At 42.1% G+C, this 23,305-nt stretch overlaps 1 protein-coding gene across 1 annotated transcript in view; it reads right to left on the bottom strand.

Annotated features, from left to right (window-relative positions):
- The window catches only part of FLNB (filamin B), a 113,645-nt gene that overhangs the window by 22,464 nt on the left and 67,876 nt on the right, over window positions 1-23,305 (bottom strand). Inside the window, 16 exon segments of the mRNA XM_030568307.1 lie at window positions 325-414; window positions 417-448; window positions 1,047-1,191; window positions 2,204-2,306; window positions 3,047-3,121; window positions 4,940-5,187; window positions 7,345-7,534; window positions 11,229-11,385; window positions 11,918-12,041; window positions 12,938-13,030; window positions 14,594-14,761; window positions 18,656-18,816; window positions 19,280-19,442; window positions 19,797-19,970; window positions 20,220-20,817; window positions 22,233-22,495. Coding sequence (XP_030424167.1) covers window positions 325-414; window positions 417-448; window positions 1,047-1,191; window positions 2,204-2,306; window positions 3,047-3,121; window positions 4,940-5,187; window positions 7,345-7,534; window positions 11,229-11,385; window positions 11,918-12,041; window positions 12,938-13,030; window positions 14,594-14,761; window positions 18,656-18,816; window positions 19,280-19,442; window positions 19,797-19,970; window positions 20,220-20,817; window positions 22,233-22,495 — 2,784 coding nt within the window.

The following is a 23,305-nucleotide window of genomic DNA, read 5'->3' as shown; positions in this document are numbered from 1 at the left end:
TCTGAAATACAACTGTGTACAGGAAATGTTAGAGTTTTTACTCTGCTGTGCGCAAGTTAGAATTCAGAAAAAGGAGTCTGACAGTCTACTCATGTCAGCATTTAACTTGAGTTTTCCCTTATAGAATCCCAGCTAACAGATGAGAGAAAAAGTTATTCAGAGGTTATTTCCAGTAAATTAGAACATCGCTATTAGTTTATGACTTAAGTGCAATTATGCATACAGATTACATCTGATGTGTTTGAAATTGCGTTAGGCTTCTTTGTACAGAATTAAAAAAAGTTTGGTTAAAACAATATTTACCATCCCTCTTAAAGAACTCACCCTCTCCGGCATCTTCTGTGACAATGGTAAAGTTGCTTGGTTTGTTTGCTATACCATAAATGAGACCAGGTCCATAGGCATACACGTTCCACTGTTTGGATAGTTTACATAGAACTGTAGTGGGCTCTCCTACAAAGGATTTAAGAGATAAACCAGACAAAAATATGCACAAAACCACATTTGGGGGTTTAGAAGCATTGGATGTTCATTCAATGGTTTACAAGATCCTAGTTTTTCTAGTGTTATGTTTGGCATATGTAATTCCTCAGAACCTTCCTTTTTCCATTACATAATTATTGGAGATTCTTCTAAAAACAAGGAATTGCAAACATGCCAGTCTTCTTCCCAGCTCAAACATATTGCTCAGCTCATTCTGAGCCAAGATGGGAGACTTGTTAGCAAGTCACAAACCATAAAACCTGGTTCCCAAAACCAGGTCCATTACGTCTGTCTTGTCATGCTAAACTGCACCGGAAGCTCCCCTGCCTCTACTTGCTCTCACTCTAGTTTCCCTGTCTATTGAAACAAGACAAGTTATTTGAATAGTAAGTGTCTCAGGGAATTTCTAACTTTGATAGTTAAGTGAATACATCGTCAAACTGAGTTATGCAACCTGCTAGTTACAACTAACATTGCCAAAAAGATATTTGGGAGCAAACTGAACATTCCCAGTTTTACACTGACAATTTGTGTCCCAATGCAAAGGCGGCTCAGCTAGACACTCACCTGGAATATGGTTTCCAATGTATTTTATGTGCATTTCATGCAGCCCAACCTCAGTAGGAGAATATCCAACTGTTACTGTACCATCTTTGTTATCCACAATCTCTGGTGTAGCCGTTTTTCCTGAGGGCATATGAACTTCACCTATAGAAGGCAATTTAAGAGTTAACGGAAACTGGAATAGCACTCGCACACACACTCCTTTGAACAGTCAAGCTGACCATTTTGAACCAAAGCATTTCAGATGGTAAGTTACTTTTTCACAAGTACAAATACAAGACTAATGAGAACACCTAATATTCCTACTTGTGCTTCTATATTGTATTTGTACAGCAGACACACAGTGAACAGCCTAGTGATGTAGCACAAGATTATATTGGCCAAATGAAAGTTTAGTAGGATGTATGATCATTAATCAAGTTACATTTCACTTCTGTAATGGGCTCCCCCACAATCCTTTAAAAGTGATTATGAGCACCTTAAAGGAAGCCACGTGGGCAACAGCCAAATACTGAGCTGAAGGACAAGTGTGCATGTTCTTGAAGAAAACCAATTCTAATAAATGCAGATACCTGGCCTACAGTGCATTTGGAGTAGGGAGCAGATGAAATGGGACACTTCATATTACTTTAGCCACCATCCCAGTAGAAAGATCCTTCAATTTGTGACAGCCCCCTTAAGCTGTGCATTTGAGGACTTGGCTTGGTGTCACTTCTAGCAGTGACCAGAAGGTCAGCTACTGAGGCTATACAGAAGGCCTGGAAGAAGAGTCAGCAGCTGTGGACTATGATCATTATGCTGGAGGAGTTCACTTGATACGTTGCATTACAGTTTCAGGAGCAATATACAGGTGCTCCAGAAAGCAGCATCCAGAGCCCATGAATGGGATAGTAACATCTCAGTTTAGGACTAATGGGATTAGTGGCAGTGCCAGGAGTTGCCTTGCTGAATTTTAGAACATATTTCACACATGCATATTTTATTAAGTATGTTGCTTACGCCTCCGGTATGCAAGTAACCAAAGTCAAGTTACATAGTACTTAATGTCAAGATATTCAATACTATTTTCCACATCACATTGACAGTTGTAAATGCTTAAGTGTGCTGTCAAAAGCTAGGCAGCTCCATGCAGCTTGTCACACTATGAAGTGATTACCTGTTATTTCTCCCTTCCTTACAGCCCAAGGAATAACTAGATCAAAGGGCTTAAATCCCACACCATTCATGTCACCAACAGGAATGTATGGTTCTTCTGTGACCTAAAGAAAACAAGGAGCTGTCATTTTATGGGGACAGAGCAAGTATAGAACAGCTAGTGTTTATTTACAGTACAAAGAATTTGATCTGTGTGCAGTTTTGTGCAGTGCACAAAATTTGCACTAAGTACTGTAGAGATGAATCAACTACAGAATTTTGCCTAATAGACAACTGCCCAGTTAAGCATCCCTTAATATCCACCAGCTTAATATTGGCCCACCTGCCAAAGTCAAAAGATTTTCAGCAAGTTTAAGATAAAAATTGCACATAAGTGAAGAAAATGAAAGAATTTAGCACACACAAGATGCAAAATGGTTCCATCTGAGATAAGAGTTTTAGTTGCTCAAGGCCTGGAACAAAGGGTTTTTTTTAGAATGGTAGAATGATTGCAATGTAAGCAGCAGCAAATTTTTGCCTGAAGAAATACAAGTTTCACAATGCAGTTTTAGACAACGTTTGCCATTATATTGGGAAAACTTTGCTTGAAGTTATACTGCAAGGTTGAATTTGTTAAGTTACACAGAAATAGAAGGAATAAATGGACACTGTTCCTCTTCATGTTTGAGAGTTTGGAGAGTCCCTTTAAGCAGCAAAGAAAACAGATCTGCATGAAGTCTGAATCCCAAAATACACTTGATCAGCTGGAAAGCGGTGAACAAATGGACCAGAAGACCAAGCAGTCCCAAGCAGCAGGTTGTCATTTCTGAAATGGAATGTGAATGAAGAGTAAAAAATTGTGTACCCAGGGATGGAATCCAGGGGGACATGCGCTTACTGGCTCCTGCGACATTACTGCAACTTCGTCTGCATCCGTAGCCTGGTTAGTGGCAAACGCAGGTTAATTGGATGTCAAGTGTGGAGGAATGAATACTTTTAGAGAGTACAAAACACTTAAGGGGTTTCACTTTATAGTCATTTCCCCATCCCAAAAATTTCCTCCCAGTTCTGTAGTGGCACCTCACCACCAGGAGGGAGACATTCAACTGCAGAATCTGACTGAGCATCCTTGACTAAATGTTAGCTGCTTAGTTAATGGATTCTCCTGATGCACATTCTGGGATGGTGACTTCAGTGGAAGAGAACCATATTGGTGTCATGAAGTCTCCCTTCCCAAATGCAGACAGGATGACTGGCAGACTCAAGTCATTCCTACTTAAAGCAATAGAAATCCAGAGTATCACATTAGGCCAGAACATTTCAGCTAGTGTTATGCCATTGAACTTGCTTTGCCCATTTACTTCATTGCAGATCCCTTAAGTGAAGCAACACACTGGGAATTTACACTGAAACAAAGGAGGTCTATTAGAGAGACAGCTATTGCTCTTTGGTATTGAGCACCAAACCCCCGACATCAGACTTACGAACACATCAGTACATTAGGAAGTAGCAAAATCGACTGCCTCTGGAACAGATTCATTGACCTCAAGAGATGCTTCTGGCGGATGTTTTGCATGGCTGTGAAGGGAGTCACTTCTCAATGAAGTGTCTTCGGGGCTACAGTAGCTAATATAAATTAGCTACGCTTACAGCAACACTGCTACATCATGCTGTGAAGTCAGACATGCAGTGATGCAACTGGATTAAAACTGGCTGGCTATAGGTACAATCACTATTGGCTGAGCTTTCTAAGCCTTTCAGCCCAATACCACAGTGGTTTAGTGATTAGGGGAGTCTGATGCAATACATGTTGCTATAAACACTTGTTTTTCATAACACTGGGAAGAAGTGTTGAGACATGTTCTGCTCTACACTATGGGAACACCGCCCACCAGTATTTAGGCACTGAAAACACAGTGCCGTTAGTAACCCATAAGAAGTGCGCTTTATATCCCATGAAAGCTTATGCCCAAATAAATTTGTTAGTCTTTAAGATGCCACCAGACTCCTTGTTTCTGTCGATACAAATTAACACAGCTATCCCTCTAATGCTTGAGTATAGTCAAGAGCCTCTTTCACCTATCCTGGTCTTTAGATTTGTTATGTGACAGATCATGCTGTGCACAGAGCTTTTTTTAAGCTAAACTTTGTACTCAGGGTTTTTTGGTTTTTTTTAAAAGCTATCTACTGCCAAGGGCTTCTTTGGTAATTACAACTCAAGGGCTCTCAGCCGTGTCTGAAACCTCCTTAAACAGGAAAAATAAGGCCTAGCATGCCCATGTATAAACGAGTACTTGCTAGAAAACAGTGGGGATCTGACTTTAGAAGTCATTTAGCAGGCAATTGTGAAAAAAAAAAGTGTTTGCAATATTAAGCACAGTATGTTCTACAATAGGTTATTTGGTATGAAGTTACAAATTACTAACTGACAAGACAGACATGATGCACATGTAGCAAAATGTACAGCTACAGTAATGGGACTTCTAAAGCAGAGGCTATGGCCACTGACATGGTTCTTAAAAAGATCTAAAGTAAAGTAGAGACAAAAACTCTGAAAGTGAAGATAAAAAAATCGGTCCAAAAGACCATCCTTGTACCATTTCCATCAGCATGGTATCATGAACCCAATTGTACTGTGAAATGTAAAATTTTATGTACATAAGTAATGCGTGTTCAAATGTTTTCCGCCAGACTATTCGAGAAACTACTATATAAAATCTGAAGTATGGCTGAGGGAAATAAAAAACCAACAACTTACCATTACAGTGAAGGGGCTGTTTGGAATATCCACTCCACCAAAGCGGACATAAATCACATAGGTTCCTGGTTTAGCAGCAGTGTAGAAGATATCATAAGTCCCATCCTCATTTTCAATAACATCTGCCTCAGCTTCCGTACCATCTGGCGTCAGGACTGTGCATGTCACTTTACCTTTCCCTGCAGATTTAGCATCTACTACAAACCCAACTTCCTCACCAGTCTTCACAGTGGATGCAATTCCAGGACCTAGAAAGCAGGTTTTGGTTACAGAAAGTGTTCAGTTTTACAAATCCAGTTTTTTCTAGAAAACAGGATGGATGATTTGCTTCAATCATATCAGCAAACTAACAGAATACCCCCCATGAAGACATTAAGACTATAAGAGAAACAGTAACATGGTCACAGGACCAGTTTATGGTGTGGTAGGAGTTGTATTCTTTTTGCTTACATATTCATGTGTTCCAGGAATTATTTATCTGCAAGAGCCAATTTTTAATCTTATTCTTCAGCTCAGTCAGGTAGGCTGGGTGAGGCTAAAATAAAATAAAGCTTTGAGAGAGAGCTGATGGACTCTTACACTTAAGAAAGCAACCTATCACTTTTAATCCTTTATCAGGATGCTACTTAATATATGGATCCCCAGCTGACCTAACCTAGTCACTTAACTAGATGCCCTGAGTGAAATAAAACTCCAGTTCCTTAGTATGGGCTAAGGCAAGATATTCTAGCAATGAAATAGATTAGCAATTACAACTGACCATGTTTCCCCCTTCTCTGACAGTCAAGAAAGGCCTCTTAAAAAGGTATCAATTGAAACCTTTTCTGTATTAAGTATCAGAGAGGTAGCCGTGTTAGTCTGGATCTGTAAAAGCAGCAAAGAGTCCTGTGGCACCTTATACACTAACAGACATACTGGAGCATGAGCTGTCATGGGTGCATGCATCTGACAAAGTGGGTATTCACCCACAGGACTTTTTGCTCCCTTTGTTTCATTTGTTTGAGAAACTCCCATGAATACACAGCTATCAAGTATAACCCAGTTTTAAAAAAGACATGGATTTTTAAGTCAGTGATGAGAAATATGAAGTGTAAGGTTTATGATACATTTAAGACATATGCTCTGGAATGCAAACAAACAATGGCATTCATCACTAAGAAAGCAATTTGTTTACAAGTACCAAAAGGCTCACAGTTTTAGTCATTTAATATAGATCAGCAGCATTTGAGTGTTTATATGGATGTCACAGATAAATTTTAAGGAAAGTGATTTAAGTGGACATCTGAGAAACTGTTTCAATTCAAGGCTTTAGCAGTTAAGTGCTGCTCTCAGCAATGCTGAATAATTTTCACTAGATCAGAAAGTGGTATGAGGACATTAAGCCAAATGTTCTCTCCACTTCCCCTGAATTTTGATTTAAGATCCCTGCAGTGCATTTTTTCATTTGTGATAGGAATCTATACAGTTATTTTAGAAGCCTGAAATGTCTCAACTGTCAAAAACATTAACTTTAGAAAGTGACAGTTAAACTTTATAAAAACTTCCAATTAGTGCCAGGCTAAGTCAAAACATTATCTAAACACCCTTATGGGTATGTGTTGTAGATTAGATTTACATTAAATTCAGCAATGAAGTCAGTTTTTACTTACCAGCCAACATCTAAGATTCTATGCTTTTCCTGTAACTCATCAAAACCTGAAGTAGAGCTCTGCTGTGCGTGTTCACTATAGGAATTTAAGTCCTATAAACTGGCAGCTCAGAAGCCTCTGATCATTAAATTCAGTTCTACAGATTGAATTCAGGGAAAGGACTACTTCTCTGTCCAGGACTTAACACAATGGACTTTGGGTGCTACTATAATCCCTGGGGGGGGGGGGGGGGAACGACACAACACAGCTGTTCCCTAATAGCACAAGTGCTCTTCTCACTTCAACTGAAGCTGGTTTCTGTACATTTGGTTCTGCTAGAATTTGCATGCGGGGTTGCATGTGAAGTGAGGTCTTAAATCACACCCCTCTTAAACATCTCTGCAGGGTAAGTTCTCATTTATGCCAATGCAAGTTTCCAACTTCAACTGTTTGACTTTTCTACAGTCAAACAAGGGCTGCAGATAAGAGATCTGGCTTACCCCAGCAAGAGTTTCATCTTAATCCACAAAAAGGAATCATCCCTAAAAGATGATCTTAGGGAAGTCAATTAGTCAGAATGATGTTTTATGAAAATCTATTTTGGGACCTGCAGGTAACTGCACCTACTATAAAGGCAGTTACTTCATTTTCACTTTTGCAGTCTTTTCAGGCAAGGTCATTACAAAAGCCATTTGTAGCTTGGCTAGAAATATTCATGTGAAAAAAAAGGGTAAGAATATACCAAGTACTTTGGAACACAGCAGACTCGCCACATACCTGTGGCCAAACACTTGCTTGCATCCCCTGCTGGCGACGCACGGATTCGGTAAGGAGAAGATGGGATGTCATCCCCACCATATTTGACACCAATCATATACCGGCCTGTCTTGTCTGGGACATATGTCACTGCATAAGTGCCATCCTTGTTGTCATGAACATCAGCTCTCTTTGGTTTGCCTTCTTGGTCCTGAGGGGCACATGTGAAATATTAATAGTTGCCTCATGAGTTACATTTAAAATGTAAGACTCTCTTAAGAAGATGGATACAGAAGAAGTGTTCAGGCCACAAAACTTAAGTTTAGAAATAGGCCTGCATGTTCTTAAATGGGCCTGCATGTTCTGGATGAGTTAGTGCCTAAACTGGTTTAGCATACAGATCAAACAAGGACTAGCAACAAAACATGACATTTTAAGTGGAAAATTAAACAGGCATCAGAAGCTATATTGCACAACTTTCACTGTCTATTTGCAGACAAGTGTTTGCAGCATCCGGCCCCACCCAAGGTAGTTTCCAATACAACCCTTCAGGTCCTTTTTAGATTTTTCAGCATACCATAAGAATCAAACAGTACCCCCTACATACGTCAGTTCAAATGTTGCGAAAACCAGTTATGCAACATCTTTTCAAGATGCTTATATGCTCAGCATATCACCTTATGGTTACGAGACAAAGGATATATTAATGCAAGTCATCATAGAATTCAACTTCATGAAGCATCTCATTTCCAGCACATGTCCAGACTATGGTTAATGTAGTCGGCCTTCTCAATATCCATTTCTGTAGGTCTGAAGTCTCAGATGGGCAGGGTTCAGATAGTTTAACATGAAGTATGTAAAAATAAAAAAGTTTTGCTGCCAGCTGCTTACTGAAAGATTAGCAATGTCGGGCCAAAGCATTGAGCCTACTTAAGCTTTCATCTGAAGAGACTGGTCTTGTAAATGATTTTTGAGCTGGGCAACAAAGTTTACATTAGTCTAGTCAACTACCATTACTACAGTGAATATTCAAAAAGCATTACAAGAACTGAGGAGCTGCTTGGACTTGCTTGTCGGGATAGTATTGAACCTCAGGCATGCACAAGTTTCACATCTAAAACCAAGGTCAAGGCTGCACAAGATTGCTTCTAACAAAGCTGTTCTGAACACAGCTACAAAGTGTAAAGTGAGCTTCCAGAAAACCCCACAATGGACCCCTTCATAAAGTTGCAGATCTCATCTAAGGGCTTGGCTACACTGGAGAGTTGCAGTGCTGGTGAGGGGTTACAGCGCTGCAACTTAGGATATGGCCACACTTGCAAAGCACAGCCAGCGCTGCAACTCCCTGGTTGCAGCGCTGGCTGTACACCTGGTCTGCCTCGGGTGTAGCGATTCCAGCGCTGGTGATTCCAGAGCTTTTATTGGCCTCCGGGGCATAAGGAGGTATCCCAGAATTCCTGTCCACAACAAACTAGAAGAATGGCTGAACTCCCATCTCCCCGTAGCTACTTAGCTAAAAACAAACACAGCTGCTCTTTGCTCCAGTGAGCGAGCCAGCGAAGGCAGGAGAATTGCTTTGGAATGTTCAAAGCTGTTTGCTTGAGGAGAGAAGGGGGAGGGATAATGTTGAGCAACTGTTTACATGGTCTGACGGCTATTTAGGAGTGCATAATTAGCATTTAGTGAATAAGAGACAGGTGGGGGAAAGGTCAAAACTTCTAAAATGATTGAAGGTAGGCACTGTGTATCTTTCAGTCCTTAGAACTTGCAAGGCAGGGAGCTGAAAACAGTGTCAGCTCCAAAAATCCACTCTGTCTCCATGCTCCCTGTCACACTCCACCCCACCCCCCCTTTTGAAAAGCACGTTGCAGCCACTTGAATGCTGGGATAGCTGCCCACAATGCACCACTCCCAACAGCGCTGCAAGTGCTGCAAATGTGGCCACACTGCAGCACTGGCCCTACACAGCTGTACGAACACAGCTGTAACTACCAGCACTGCAGAACTGTAAGTGTAGCCATGGCCTAAGTTTATAACCTAAATGGTTCATATTTTAACACCTTAAAGTACTTTGACATCTTAGGTACAAGGAGTTATGCCTTGCTCTTTTAGTCTATGGGCTTGTCTACACTACCAAGTTTTGTTGACAAAAACTTGGTCAACACCCAAAAGTTGACAAACAAAAATCACCAAAGGGCATTCACACTTGCTCCCTCTGACAGATCATGTCCATACTGGGGACACCATCATTCACAGGGTAAGCAATGCACTGTGGGCATGTATCCTACAGTGCAGTGTTGTGGGAAGGAAAAGCTTATCGCTGGCCATCTTGCGATTCTCTCCAAGTTCTCCCATAGCCCCCTTAGCCATGGAGAGCAGCATCACAAATAGCTTTGTGAGCTCACCATGCTGAGGAATGGCAAAGCAGCACAGGAGTCTGTCCCCCTCCTCCTGCAGCTAGAGTGACCAGATGTCCTGTTGTTATAGGGACAGCTCCAATTTTTGGGATTCATATAGGCTCTTATTACCACCACCCCATCCTGATTTTTCACACTTGCAGTCTGGTCACCATACCTGCAGCAGCAGTCTGCCTGCTGCTACATTCCTAGTGCAGGGCAGAACAGGAGCATTCCAATGGTTTGCTCTTTGTTTATTCCTCAAATAGAGCAGCACAGATACTTCCTGGAGCTTTCAAAGGGGAGGGATGCGTGCCTGCAGGGCAGCAGAGATCCAGACACCGAAAAGAGCAATCAGGGCAGGCATTGTGGGATACTGGCCGATCCACCCCTATGGAAGTAAGTTTTGTTGCTGCCAAACCTGGGTGTTTTTCATGACAAAAGTTCCATTGTCATGTGTACCCTCTTGCAGTTGTGTCACCAAAAGCCACCTTTTGGTGACAAAACTTGCCAGTTTAGACAAGCCCTATATCAGATGAGTGAATGGAAGCAGAACCACCAAAAGTCACTGTGCAAAGGATGTTTATAAAAGTAACTGAGTACACAGTCACCTTCAAAAAGACTAGCCTATGCAGTGCCAAGCACACTTAACTGTTACAGAATTTTATTTGGCAAGCTACTGCAAACTGGGAGGTCACATATTTGCTACACGTTACGAATACTGTTAACAGGAGAATTACAAACCAAGCAACTGCATTATGTAGTATGACTTTTGGCTGCATGAACCCTGCAAAGGCCTTGAAATGGAGGATAGGGATAGAGAATGCAAAAAGACGACCATGTGTCTAAAACCATTTACTCCAGCCCTGATCAACAAACTTTACTAGCTCACTGCACGAAGGGCAATTTTGCCCAAGCCACAGTCTTGCCACAACCCCTCCCCTACCTTATCAGATACTTCAGGGAACAAAGATGTCCTTGCAGCAATAGCAAAACTTGTCAGACATGAAAGTTACAGATATATCAGTTTAAAGAGCCTGTAAATTTAGCAGCCTGAATAGGAGATCATTTGATTAGTTTATGAAACAACCAACAGCAGAAGTGCAAGACTGTGGCCTTGCTGGGTCGGGTAAGTAGGAAGGCATTTCCTTTTAAATTTAAAAAGTTATTTGAGTCTGCAAACAGGAAGCTTGATTTTTTTCTTCCTTTTAGTATCAGCATGTTTGATCTTTCGAGAAAGATCAGAAAAACTAGAAGTTTTTACTACAGCACAACTGGTCATTAAATGCTTGGCCAGCCTTAATCTTCAGTTGTTTGAAGTTTAAGGATTAACACCCTGAAGTAATTTCCCAAGCAATATCTGAATTTGACTTGATGTTTTAGCCAGAGCACATCTTTCAATGACTCCAGGTATTTCAGGGTGTGGCAACTGATGAGAAGCCGACTTTAAACTAACCTACTCCCACTCAGAACAGAGTGTTTGGATAAATAAGATTAACAATGATTTACCGTTATCTGTATGGACAGAAGCCCCTCTCCTGCATCTTTAGCATCAACAGCAAACTGCACAGGTAAACTGGCTGGAACTCCATATGAGCTGAGACCTGGTCCACTTGCAGTCACTTTACTGGCATCATATGTAGGAAGCACTTTTACCTTGAAAGGACTTGTTACAGGGGAACAAATGTGTTTGTTAAGTCATCATTTGTTAGGCTTTACAGTAGGTACTATCACTACTCAGGACAACACTTAAGCATGTACTTAAATCCCACTAACCAATATACTTTCCTGAATTGGGACCCAAGACTAATCTAGATTCTAGTTTGAAGGCAATGTAAATGGAGATGCTGTTGCTTGAGAGTTCACTTCTACCCTGGCATGCACATGCCACTGCATAAACTCCCCCCCAAGTGCTAGGGAAGAATTAACCAGAGGCCACCTCAGAACCTTGCTGTGTTATGGTATGGGGAATAGACAATACTTCTCAAGTCTAACACCAAGTTTAAAAATGCAGACTGGCTCTTGCGATCAACATCCAGAAAACCCCTCTTTTTAAGTACAGATTTAGGAGGAAACAGGTGTTCAAAGCAGTCAGTTAAAGTTACGAAGGCTAAGACTATTCAGAACATGAACTCTGTGGTGAAGTGCTATTTAGGTAGGTGGCTTGTTCTGGAAAAATGGATGCTTTGTCAGCTTACCTGCGAGGAATCTCTTCATCGCCATATTTGACAGAGATTGCGTATGGGCCCTCCTGCATAGGTGTGTATGTTACTGTGTGAGTGCCATCTCCATTGTCAGCTACATTAACTGGCTCCACCGTTCCTAAAAACAAAACAGGCCACTTGTTCAACAGCAATAGTCAAACCCATCCTATTGGAACAGCAGAATCGTATTAGCAGTTTTGTTGCTTCAAGCTTAAAGTGCTGCTGTTGATTTAAAGCCTTACAACAGATCTCATAAGCCTCTGAGAATGACTTCACTGTGCAGATATTAGGAGATAAAGTGGTGGAAACTATGTTGATGAGCCATGGATCAGAGACAACAAGCATCCATCTCCACCAGCCCTTTAGGCTTTTTTGCTGATGGCTATTGCCAGTTTAGTCAGCAAAGCCAAAAGAACACTTCCAGAGAAAGCCAGAATGGTCCTGAAAGGCAGGCTAACAGCTATTAGACCATGTCACTCCTCAAGTGTATCTTAAGAGCTTTACAGAAGAGGGAAAGGTGATAGCAGTGACTGAGAGTTGAGGCAGCTAAGACTGCACACTAACACTGGAATACACTGCAAGCAGAGTCCAGTTCTAAAGCATGTTAGTACAAGACAGTGATTTTAGACTCATGCTCCTTCAGTGCATCTGGAAAAAGCTTTACTGCCCAACGGAGATCATTTACACTAAAACAAATGTTTAAGTAGGTGGTCCAAAAAATGCTTCATTTTAAGACACAGGAAATCCTAAGATGGCTTGAAACAATTGTTTCAAGCCTTCTACTGCAGTTGCAGTAAATTTCTTAGCATGCAGTTAATCAGTTCAAATCATACATTTCAAGACAAGCTATAATAATTGCAGTAATGCTTTAATATAAATTTAGTAATTCTGCAGCTATTAGGGAAGTTTAGTTGCCATGCAAAGCCTTTAAAACACCATTATTACAACTTATTTTTGCTCTTAGCAGAAGAATTTGTGCATATAGGCTGTCAGCAGTTAGTGAAAAATGCAAACCTGGCTCATTAGCTTCCCCCTTTGGGTCACCTTTAAAGAACTCTGAAATCGCTTTCAATGGACTGCGCCATGACAGGGAATCTGTTTCATCAGCTAGAATTAGATAATGGTTATTTGAAGAGCACTCATGTTTACAGAGCTATGGCTCATCTTGCCTTATGAAACAGGAGATTAGAGGCTGTGTGTGGTCAGCAGAGAGATCAGGCCAGAGGTGTCACAAACAAGATAACCCCTGCTAGTCAAATTCTTCTAGTACCATAAACCCTATAAATTGATACATTTGACTTCAACCTCTCTGTGTTAGTAATAGCAGCAACTGCTTTTCTGTAACATGGGTCATAGCTGTATCTAGTCAAGCTGTGCAGGCCTTCCAAATGTACTCTGCAGACTTGTCACACGGCTTCCTACTGAAAGAGCAATCTTCCATTTTAAAAAGGAGAGTTTGGTATGCCCAGCATGCTTGTCTTGCTTGTTTTTGACCAAAGAGGAGCAATCCTAGAGGGTAGGGGAGAAATAAACTACCACCCCTTAGCTTTAGCTACTGGTACTTGGGATTGCATAGTTCAAGACAAAGCTTTTACCTCTTCAATTGAAGTGGCATGTGTGTTCTTGTCTGTGGACTTATTCAGCAGATTGGATTTGTATAGTGGAGGCAATATGAACTAAAATGCAGTCCTAGTGTTATACAGATCAGGGCACAGATTTAGTATCTTTGCTTCAGAGAGAGTTTTGACATTTGTCAAAAGCCATCTCACTTCACGACCAAACAAATCTGTCAAGCTAACGTGTGGTACAACTCAGGTTGGGGCTTCATGGGGACAAAGATGCATTTCTCACCCTCCCAAAGGCAGGGGAAGATTGATGCATTGCTTTAATAGGTCTGAATCTCACCGCCTTAATATTTACCTCCTGAAACGTCAACTCTTCCAGGAGGAAGCCCATTCATTGTAGCCCCTCAGTTTCTTCCAAAGTTTAAGACTGAAGATCTATTTAAAGCTAATGTACTGCTAAAGTTACTAGATTTGTGCTCTCCTGGGTATTTATGGAACAAGTCTGTCAATGGAGCTAGTCATTCGTTATCTCCACAAGAGTTTGATACATTTTTGGTACTCACGCGCCCAGATGAGCCCATGTGCACTCTACACTTCATGGCACCCCCATCTGAAGCTCCCCCCCAGATTTAGGCGAGTGGTGCTGCAGCAGGCCAAATCTGTGTGGCACTGAAGTGCAGCAATGCTACTTACACAAATGTGGCCCATGCCACAAGAGCAGGGTGGGTGACAGGAGTGGTGACTTAGGGACATTGGCAAGTAGCTAGGAAGGTCCTGGACAAGCAGGATGTTCCCCCCCTTCCCTTCTCCCCTCATATGCACATCCCAGCAGTGCTGTCAGGATAAATGGAGCTGGTGGAGGGGTGATTGAGTATATGTGCTTTGTTTAGCTGCTCCCATTTAAGCTGCACGGGGCTAGCGACAGCAGGAGGAAGCGAGCTAGAGCAGAGTCACAGCACTGCTCAGGTTTGTCCTAACAGCAGCCAGGCCAAATTTGAGTGAAGGCACCACCTCGCCCTACCCCCATAATGCACAAGGCCCCACAATTCTTTAATCCAGCACCCCCTGCAAGATACAAAAAGTAGGATAATGCTATGGTCCTTACCTCTGGGTCCTGCCACCATAACTTCAAGAGGTGCTATTCCAGCCTTACTGGTGTCCACAGTAAATGACTGTGGGATTTTGGCTCGAACTGCTGTTCCTAGACCTGGACCTGCAACCTTTACCTTGTATGGGTCAACAACATCTTTCACAGGAACTTTAAATGGACTGCCTGTAAAAACAGAAAAAAGTGTAGACAATTAGCAGTTTGAAGGGTTTAAGTAAACGTAAGCTCACTGTAGCCTCCTGCCACCATCTTTTGCACCCCCAGTATTTCCTTCCAACATTAAGGGTAGAGATTGCTTTTTATTTTCAGGCGTAGCAAAAAACTAAATATGCACTTCAGTTTGGCAGTCTTTCAAGGGCAGTTGTGGAATCCCCATCACTGGAGGTTAAGGACAGGTTTGTCCAGCCTGTCAAGGATGGTCTAGGTTTACTTGGTCCTGCCTAAGCTCAGGGGCTGAACTAAGTGACCTTTCACCTTCGCTACATTTCTATGTATCTGACTATAATGGAACACTATCCTCCAATTCAGAGCTGGTTTTGAAGATAATCAGGTGTGGGGTGGAAAACTTTGCTTGATCAAAAAAAGGGACCATAACTTCAAAGTATTCAGGTCAAGTGCTCCCAAAGTCTTAAAAACAAAAAACAAAAACAAAAAAAAAGGTGAGTAAGTCAAGTGTCAAGACTTTATAATTGATAGGTTGTTTCCAAGGCCATCGGCTACAGTTTCCACTTGATACTTAGCTAAAGCTAATTTTCTCCTTAGCTAAAGAGAATTAAAAAAAGTAATTTTTAAGGGAGGATAACTTAACAAAATGTTGCTATCAATGGAAGCCAGCTCACTTTTGTATCTTGGTTTCTTTCAAAATCTGTATCAAGAAGAAACCTGCTTCAAAAATTATCTACTCCCCACCACAGAGGCAGTGAGTCTTTCAACATTGCTATCTACAGCAGTGGATAGCCTAGTTTAAGATTTAGGACATCAGATTTGTGCTTTTGCAGCGTTCAACATGGTTTAGTGGCTTCCACTCCCATCCAGATGGCAACTTGTCCAACAGTATGTTGTGTTATGGAAAAGAATAAATAAGCACTTGAAGTCCCTAAAGCTTCTGGTCTGAAGTGTTTGGCTACAGTCAAAGGAAAGTTTTAGCCTTCTCATTATTTCATGTGTTCCTAGTAATGCTGAAAACTAAAAGCTATTTCATACACCACAAGTACAGTACAGGCTTCCCTGTATTACCTTACTATTCCTCAATGTTGAAGGGGAGTGGCACTTTTTTAAAAGTGTAGTGAGTTGGCCCTTATGCTTAGTCTTTTGTACTTCTGTGAAAGCCACCTATCAAGTCTAATTGTTGTGCATATTCACCGAGACTCCAGTACTAAGTGGATAGTTCTAGTCGCTTACCTAGCTTTCAGTCTGTGGCAAGAAAATTAGTTGCATCACCATTCATTTTGCTCCACTAGTATCCTGCTCATTTATGGCAGCTGAAAGTGACAGCTTAATTGTTCATTTGCTCATAAATTAAGGGCTTCACACAGATTCAGTTTTGTAGGCTATTACACTTCTAAGCCTGCTGCACAGTAAAAATGTGCAGTATCCAGACAGAACAAGTTAAATTACATGTCAGTATTCCTTTTGAATTTCCATGTTGTGTTCTCACAAGTTTGACCGTGTTAGCAAAATGCTATCAAGCTGTGCAGAAGTAGTGAGAGTGATCCAGAAGCAGAGCTGTATTAGGCAGTAAAGCCAGAGAAGGGGCTACACTATGTAGATTTAACTACAGGAAAAAAAAAAAAAAGTCTCATTGCTTACCAAAAAAGGGGGGGGGGATAAAGAACCAAAGAAACATTTGACAGGCCTGCAGACAGCAACTGGAAATATCTGGGCTACATGCCATAACTGGCTGGACCCTGAGTGCTTGCTAAAAAACACAAGTTTCACTGTTGAAAGTGACCTGCCAGCACCCTGCTCCTGTAAGCTGGATGTTTAGCTGTGAACCATTTGCTTGTCATATTGAGGAAGGAACAGAGTACAGGGAGAGGACAAGCCAGAAGCCCAAATGAAGGCGCATGCAAGCATCCAGTTCCTTGGCAATTTACCAAGTTATAGTAAATTGAGAAATGGGATTGGCAGGGGTAGAGTCAGTTCCATGAAGTCCTAGAAAGTGCACATTGTTCTGCACACAGGAGTCAAGGCTAAGTGCTCAGAACTATTTCAGCAGAAATTAACAGCCATTTAATCCTTGATACAATGCAAAACCATCTTAGCTAAAAATGTAAGTTAGTTGCCGTTACACACTTGGAACTCTGTTCATGTGTTACTCCAATATTCAAGCTGGAGATCCAGTGCACCTTTGAGGTAAACAGGCACCTATTCATTTTCATGGAAACGGTAGCACTAAAAATGTTTTCAGTGACAAAAGTTTGCAGTGCATGATATAATCCCAGAAGACTGCATCATCATTTTACAGCAAGCCATGGTTTTAACATTCACACCCTGGAAGGGCAATCTTAGTCCAGCTCTCCGTCAAACGTCATTGTGTAATTGGTTTCAAAGTGTGTTTCCTAAATTGACAGACTGCACTTTTAGAAAGCAAGTTCCCACACTAGTCTACTTGGTTTGTCATGTCACAATACTGCATTGGACTAGATTTAGATAAGATGCTAATCACCTCACGATGCAAGAACAGACTGCACCAAGATGGATTTCTTATGTCTATGGGTATGTCTACATCTACAATTTTTCAGCACTGGTTGTTACAGCTGTATTAGTACAGCTGTATAGGGCCAGCGCTGCAGAGTGGTCACACTTACAGCAACCAGCGCTGCAAGTGGTGTTAGATGTGGCCACACTGCAGCGCTGTTGGGCGGCTTCAAGGGGGGTTAGGGGAACGCGAGAGCAAACCACGGGGAAGCAGGTCTCCTTCCCAGTGGTTTGCTCCGGTATTCCCCGAACCCCTGGGCAAGCAGATCTCCTTCCCCGCGGTTCGCAGGGGGGTTCGGGGAACATGACAGCACACCGCTGGGAAGGAGGCCTGCTTGCACGGGGGTTCGGGGAACGCGAGAGCAAACCACGGGGAAGCAGGTCTCCTTCCCAGTGGTTTGCTCCGGTATTCCCCGAACCCCTGGGCAAGCAGATCTCCTTCCCCGCGGTTCGCAGGGGGGTTCGGGGAACATGACAGCACACCGCTGGGAAGGAGGCCTGCTTGCACGGGGGTTCGGGGAACGCGAGAACAAACCGCGGGGAAGGAGACCTGCTTCCCCGCGGTTTGCTCTCGCGTTCCCTGAACCCCCCTGCAAACCACGGGGAAGGAGACCTGCTTGATTACCAGAGAGGCTTCCTCTGGTTTGCTGGGATACCTGTTTATTCCACGGAGGTCAAAAAACACTGGTGAGTGTTTACACCTGATGACCAGCGCTGGATCCTCTACACCTGAGTTTCAACGGGTGTATGGCCAGCGCTGCAAACAGGGAGTTGCAGCGCTGATGATGCCCTGCAGATGTGTACACCTCCTAAGTTGCAGCGCTCTAACTCCCTCACCAGCGCTGCAACTTTGTTGTGTAGACAAGGCAAGGCCTTTTATATTAGAGTCAGGAAAGACTGAAAATCATTCTTCCATATTCTCAGAAGTACCCAGAGTGAGTACAAAAAGGGCTTTACATTTTATCTGTTTGTATTGGACACCTATCCATTGCTCCTTACTATGTTCCTATAGCAGCTAAGGCTAAGGCTTCAGTTATTTTGCAGATGTTTTTTGCAAACTGATGTTTAAACTGAGTTTATTTCTAAAAATCCTCAGATTTCAAAAGCCTGCCCAAGGCTCCTAAATTAGCTCAAGCAGCAGCAAAGTGTCTACAAGTAGGGCACTGCAAATTGTCTGTTAGCTCTGAGGAAGCTCTATGCAAATTTTTAGACCAGGGTGATTGCATTCTTAGTGTCACCTCAGCCATTATTTAGCTACAATACACAACATTTATTTGAAGACATGCTACTTGGATGCTAAAACTGATTTTACAAATTCATTGTTAGTTTTAGGGCATCTTCTAATGGAAGAATTCTTACCAGGTATGTGTTCTCCCCCATATGTGATGTTGACATCATAATCTCCTGGAGCATAAGGGATATATTCCGCACTGCAACTGCCATCTTTGTTATCTTTACAGCTTATCTTTGATTCAGAAGGTCCTTCAACGGTTATTCCAAGTCCACCAATTCCTGCCCCTCTGCAAAATAAAATGTAGCACATTAATCTCCTTTCATATTGTTTGTTGCAGATTTACAATCTGATCTCCCATTTGCATTTCAGAGTTTCCGGAGTAATGCTAACATGGACAGAATATAGCTTTGCTGCATTTTACCCCAGAGGTGGTTACATTTCAGTTGTGAATCAAACAGTTCAGGAATAGTTGTGAAAGTGCTTAGAGATGCCAGGTATGGATTTGGTGTTAACTTTAGTTGCACAAGGGATTTGCTACAAGACCACCAAAACAGGTTCATGATAGCTACTTCTGGAAGATTACCACCAAAGGCACACTGAATTCGATGGCAGTAACGACCTGTGTGACTCCAGACAGGTTAGGCTACTGAAGTTCAACCCTTGTAGTATTATTGAATTTAGTGTCTTATGTCAAGCTGTCCTGAATTACTTGCTACCATGTCTTCCACTGGATCGTGTGATTTAGTTACCTTGTGACAACAGTAAATTCATTTGGTTTATTAGTGAATGCTTCTTTGAGTCCAGCTCCTTGGGCTTTTACACGTGATGGATGGCAGCCTTCAGTGACATCCACTTTAAAAGGACTGTTTGGAACAGGTACATCATCATAAGTCACTTCAACTGTGTGTGGACCTGTAAAGTGAAAAGCCATCACTAGGTTAAAATGATTAACCATCACCTTCAAGGAGTCATTCAAGATACTGGAGACTGACTGCAACAGGCAGTGCTCCTCATCTATTCAAAACTGTTTAGCAGGGTCTCAGAAAGTTATACTTTAAGTATAGCTTCAACAGAACATGCTATTTTAAAGAACCTAGAATTAAAGTGATAAATGTATAGTACATATAATCCTATACTATTTTATCTCCTGCAGAAATAGTCTGACTGAAGAGCTCTCTTGTATCTGGATGCTAATGTTTTTAAGTACTGCGTTACTACTGGCAAGCCCATTAACAGGAGATTTAGTTTGTCAGACAACAGGGTTACCTTTTTCAAATGGTGTAAACTCTACTGCATATGTTCCATCAGCATTGTCTTTGATGAGGCAGTCTGTGGAAGCACCTGAGGGATTTGTGATTTGTGCTTGGATATGGTCTCCTCCAGTCTTTGTCAAGGGCTGGGCATTTACTGAAAAATCTGTTGTAGCTTCACGGAAGACATCTGTGGAACACAATTTGAGAAGCCACTCTATTTAGATGAGCCTAATATTTTAGTCTATGAAAAATCCTTGATTATTCTTAGACATTTATGGCAACTCTGAATGACTGATAAAGGTGTAGAAGTATATTCTCTTGCAAAACAAATCACTAGTTGCAATCCTGTACAGAGATGTATCCACTATAGCCTTTCCCCTCCTTAAAATATTCTGTGTACAAACAGGCAGAGACAACTTATATGCTTAAGTCTTACCTTTCCCCTCTATTCCTGGTCCAAACACTTTAATTTTGCTTGTGTCCACAGCTGGATCTACTTTAACACGGGCAGGAAATTTTGGCACTTGCTCTCCTCCATATTTCAACATAAGCGTATACATTCCAGCAGAGAGTGGCATATATGTAACTGCGTAAGTCCCATCTTTGTTATTGTGAACTTTGACTTCAGCTTTAGAGCCAGAATCTGATACAGCTTCTACACCTAGTTCCCCAGGTCCAGCTTCTGAACAGTCAACATTGAGCAATCCTGCTTCACCTACTTTACCATGTTCAAGACCTGGGCCAGTGGCAATCACTTTAGATACATCAAATGGCATTTCAATATCTGCTTTAAATGGAGAACCGGGAATGTGAACCTCTTCAAACAGAATATTTACAAAGTACTCTCCAGGTTTAGTAGGCAGGTAAGAGACTGAGCATGTCCCATCCCCATTGTCAGAGCATTCAATTTTAGCTTCACATGGGCCCTCTACTGTCAAACCTAAACCTCCAGTTCCTGCTCCTTTGGTATCTATTGTAAATTCTGCTGGTCTTCCAACAAGACCTCCTTGAAGGCCTGGACCATGGGCTTTTACCTAGGATAAAAATATTCAGTTAGAGGAGAATTTGTGTAAATGTAATTGCATCTGGCAGTTGCCTGGCAAAATAAAATAGAGCAGTTTCATAAAGAACTTCAGACTAATTCATTTGGTAAGTCTTGTTAAAGTCTGCTAAACTCTCAAATTACGTAGACATTACAGCAAGGAATAGGCTTCTTTCATTTCATGGAAGAAAATCTTAATGTCAAGTTACATTAGAAACAATACGAAGTCCGCTAGAGTTTCCATGCTTACAGACTTAAGCTTAGCTGTCTCTGTACACCCATTAAACAAAAAGATAGCAACATTAAGCAGTGCTTATACTGAGGCCATGTCTACATCTAAAATTTTGCAGCGCTGGTTGTTACAGCTGTATTAGTACAGCTGTATAGGGCCAGCGCTGCAGAGTGGCCACACTTACAGCAACCAGCGCTGCAAGTGGTGTTAGATGTGGCCACACTGCAGCGCTATTGGGCAGCTTCAAGGGGGGTTCGGGGAACGCGAGAGCAAACCGGGAAAGGAGACCAGCTTCGCCGCGGTTTGCTCTCGCGTTCCCCGAACCACCCTGCAAACCGGGAAAGGAGACCAGCTTCGCCGCGGTTTGCTCTCGCGTTCCCCGAACAAGCAGGTCTCCTTCCCTGCGGTTTGCAGGGTGGTTCGGGGAACGCGAGAGCAAACCGTGGCGAAGCTGGTCTCCTTCCCCGGTTTGCTCTCGCGTTCCCCGAACCACCCTGCAAACCGCAGGGAAGGAGGAGACCTGCTTGCTCGGGGTTCGGGGAACGCGAGAGCAAGCTGGGGAAGGAGACCAGTTTGATTACCAGAGGCTTCCTCAGGTATGCTGGGATACCTGCTTATTCCACGGAGGTCAAGAAAAGCGCTGGTAAGTGTCTATACTTGATTACCAGCGCTGGATCCTCTACACCCGAGACAAAACGGGAGTACGGCCAGCGCTGCAAACAGGGAGTTGCAGTGCTGGTGGTGCCCTGCAGATGTGTACACCTCCTAAGTTGCAGCGCTGTAACTCCCTCACCAGCGCTGCAACTTTCTGATGTAGACAAGCCCTGAGTTATTAGCCAACTGTATTACAGCACACATTCTTTGAGGGTGAAGCCTCAAGTGAGTCTCATTAGATTAATAGGGAGTCATACTTTAGATATTTTAAGCAATATGAAACTGTTTATTCTTCAAGCCAGCAACTTTGAAAAGCTCAATACTGAAAACAAAGTAATTAGTTATGATTTTGTGAAGCAAACAATTTAATCTTTAATTTAATTAAGAGCTACTTAATGTACTTGCTCCATAATCATGACAGGTCAAACAAGATGTGAAAAAGTTTGACAGAGCACAATTCAGTTTGTGGCTAGCAAATATTTCTTGTATGTCAACAGCTGAAGCACTTCCTATGCATTTACCTTGGTAGGATCTGGAGGGAGAGTGGCTTCCACAGTATAAGGACTTCCTGGAATTGGATTGCCATCGTAACTCACATCAACCATGTAAAGTCCTTCTTCTCTTGGGATATACTTTGCAGTGCTGCACTCTTTGCCAAGAGCTGGCTCCACCACACATGGCACAGTTTTCCTTGTAGGGCTGGAAATACTAACATCCAGTTTACCCTGTCCACCAGCTCCGTGTGTGTCAATTATGAATTCCTGATCCTTCCCTACTTCCACTCCTTAAAGAGAAGGCCCATGTTAGCGTTTCAGGATTAATGGTCTGGTTAGATCTCTTAAATTCTATAGCTTGACATTCAGAAATGCCTCATCCACTGAACAGTCGCTCAATGTTTTACAAGGATTTTTATCAACTGATAACATTTTTCTGCTTGTCATGACAAGTTTCTGCAGCTAGACAATGGATTAATTGGAGACTGCAAAGGGTCAATGGCAAGCAAGATCCCTTTTAGACTTGTTTGTTTACACAGCCTCAACTTATCTGAAATACATAATGTTCACTCAGGAGCTTTCCACTATGTTGCAGCCTTTTGTTTCCCCATCTCCCTGCCAATTTACAGATAGCAGAAGGTAATGTGAAATTTCAGCCCTTTCAATAACTTTGCATATTTGCTCAAGTTTTTCTGTTGGTAAATGAGGCTTGCAGAACAGTACTCCAATAGGTTACTGCAGCTGAGCCTTGTGAAGAACCAGCAGCTCAGAAACAGTGGGATGGAGAAGTGCCACTATCCTTCACTTTTGCTAGAAGCCAGTGTCCAGCAGGCACTTCATAGAGGAGAGATCCTTTGAGATCTAGTTTATGGTACGGGTGTCAAAGTAAGGCATTTAGAGCTAACCGTGTCTGATATCTAGGATCTTTTAACATGAAAGGTTTTCTAGACCCACCTACATCACACCAGTAACTATACCTTGTTGCAGAAATACAATTTTAAACTGAGTGTTCTATGGAACAGTCATGTGCTGGACATTACTATTCAGGTTATTCTAGCAATTTTTTTTTTTTTTTTTTTTTTTACTCCAGAGCCAGAGTT

Source organism: Gopherus evgoodei, chromosome 7 (assembly GCF_007399415.2).
Source record: "Gopherus evgoodei ecotype Sinaloan lineage chromosome 7, rGopEvg1_v1.p, whole genome shotgun sequence".
Lineage (NCBI taxonomy): Eukaryota > Metazoa > Chordata > Testudines > Testudinidae > Gopherus > Gopherus evgoodei.
Note: the sequence above shows the minus strand (reverse complement) of the source record. Positions and strands in the feature narration are given on the sequence as shown.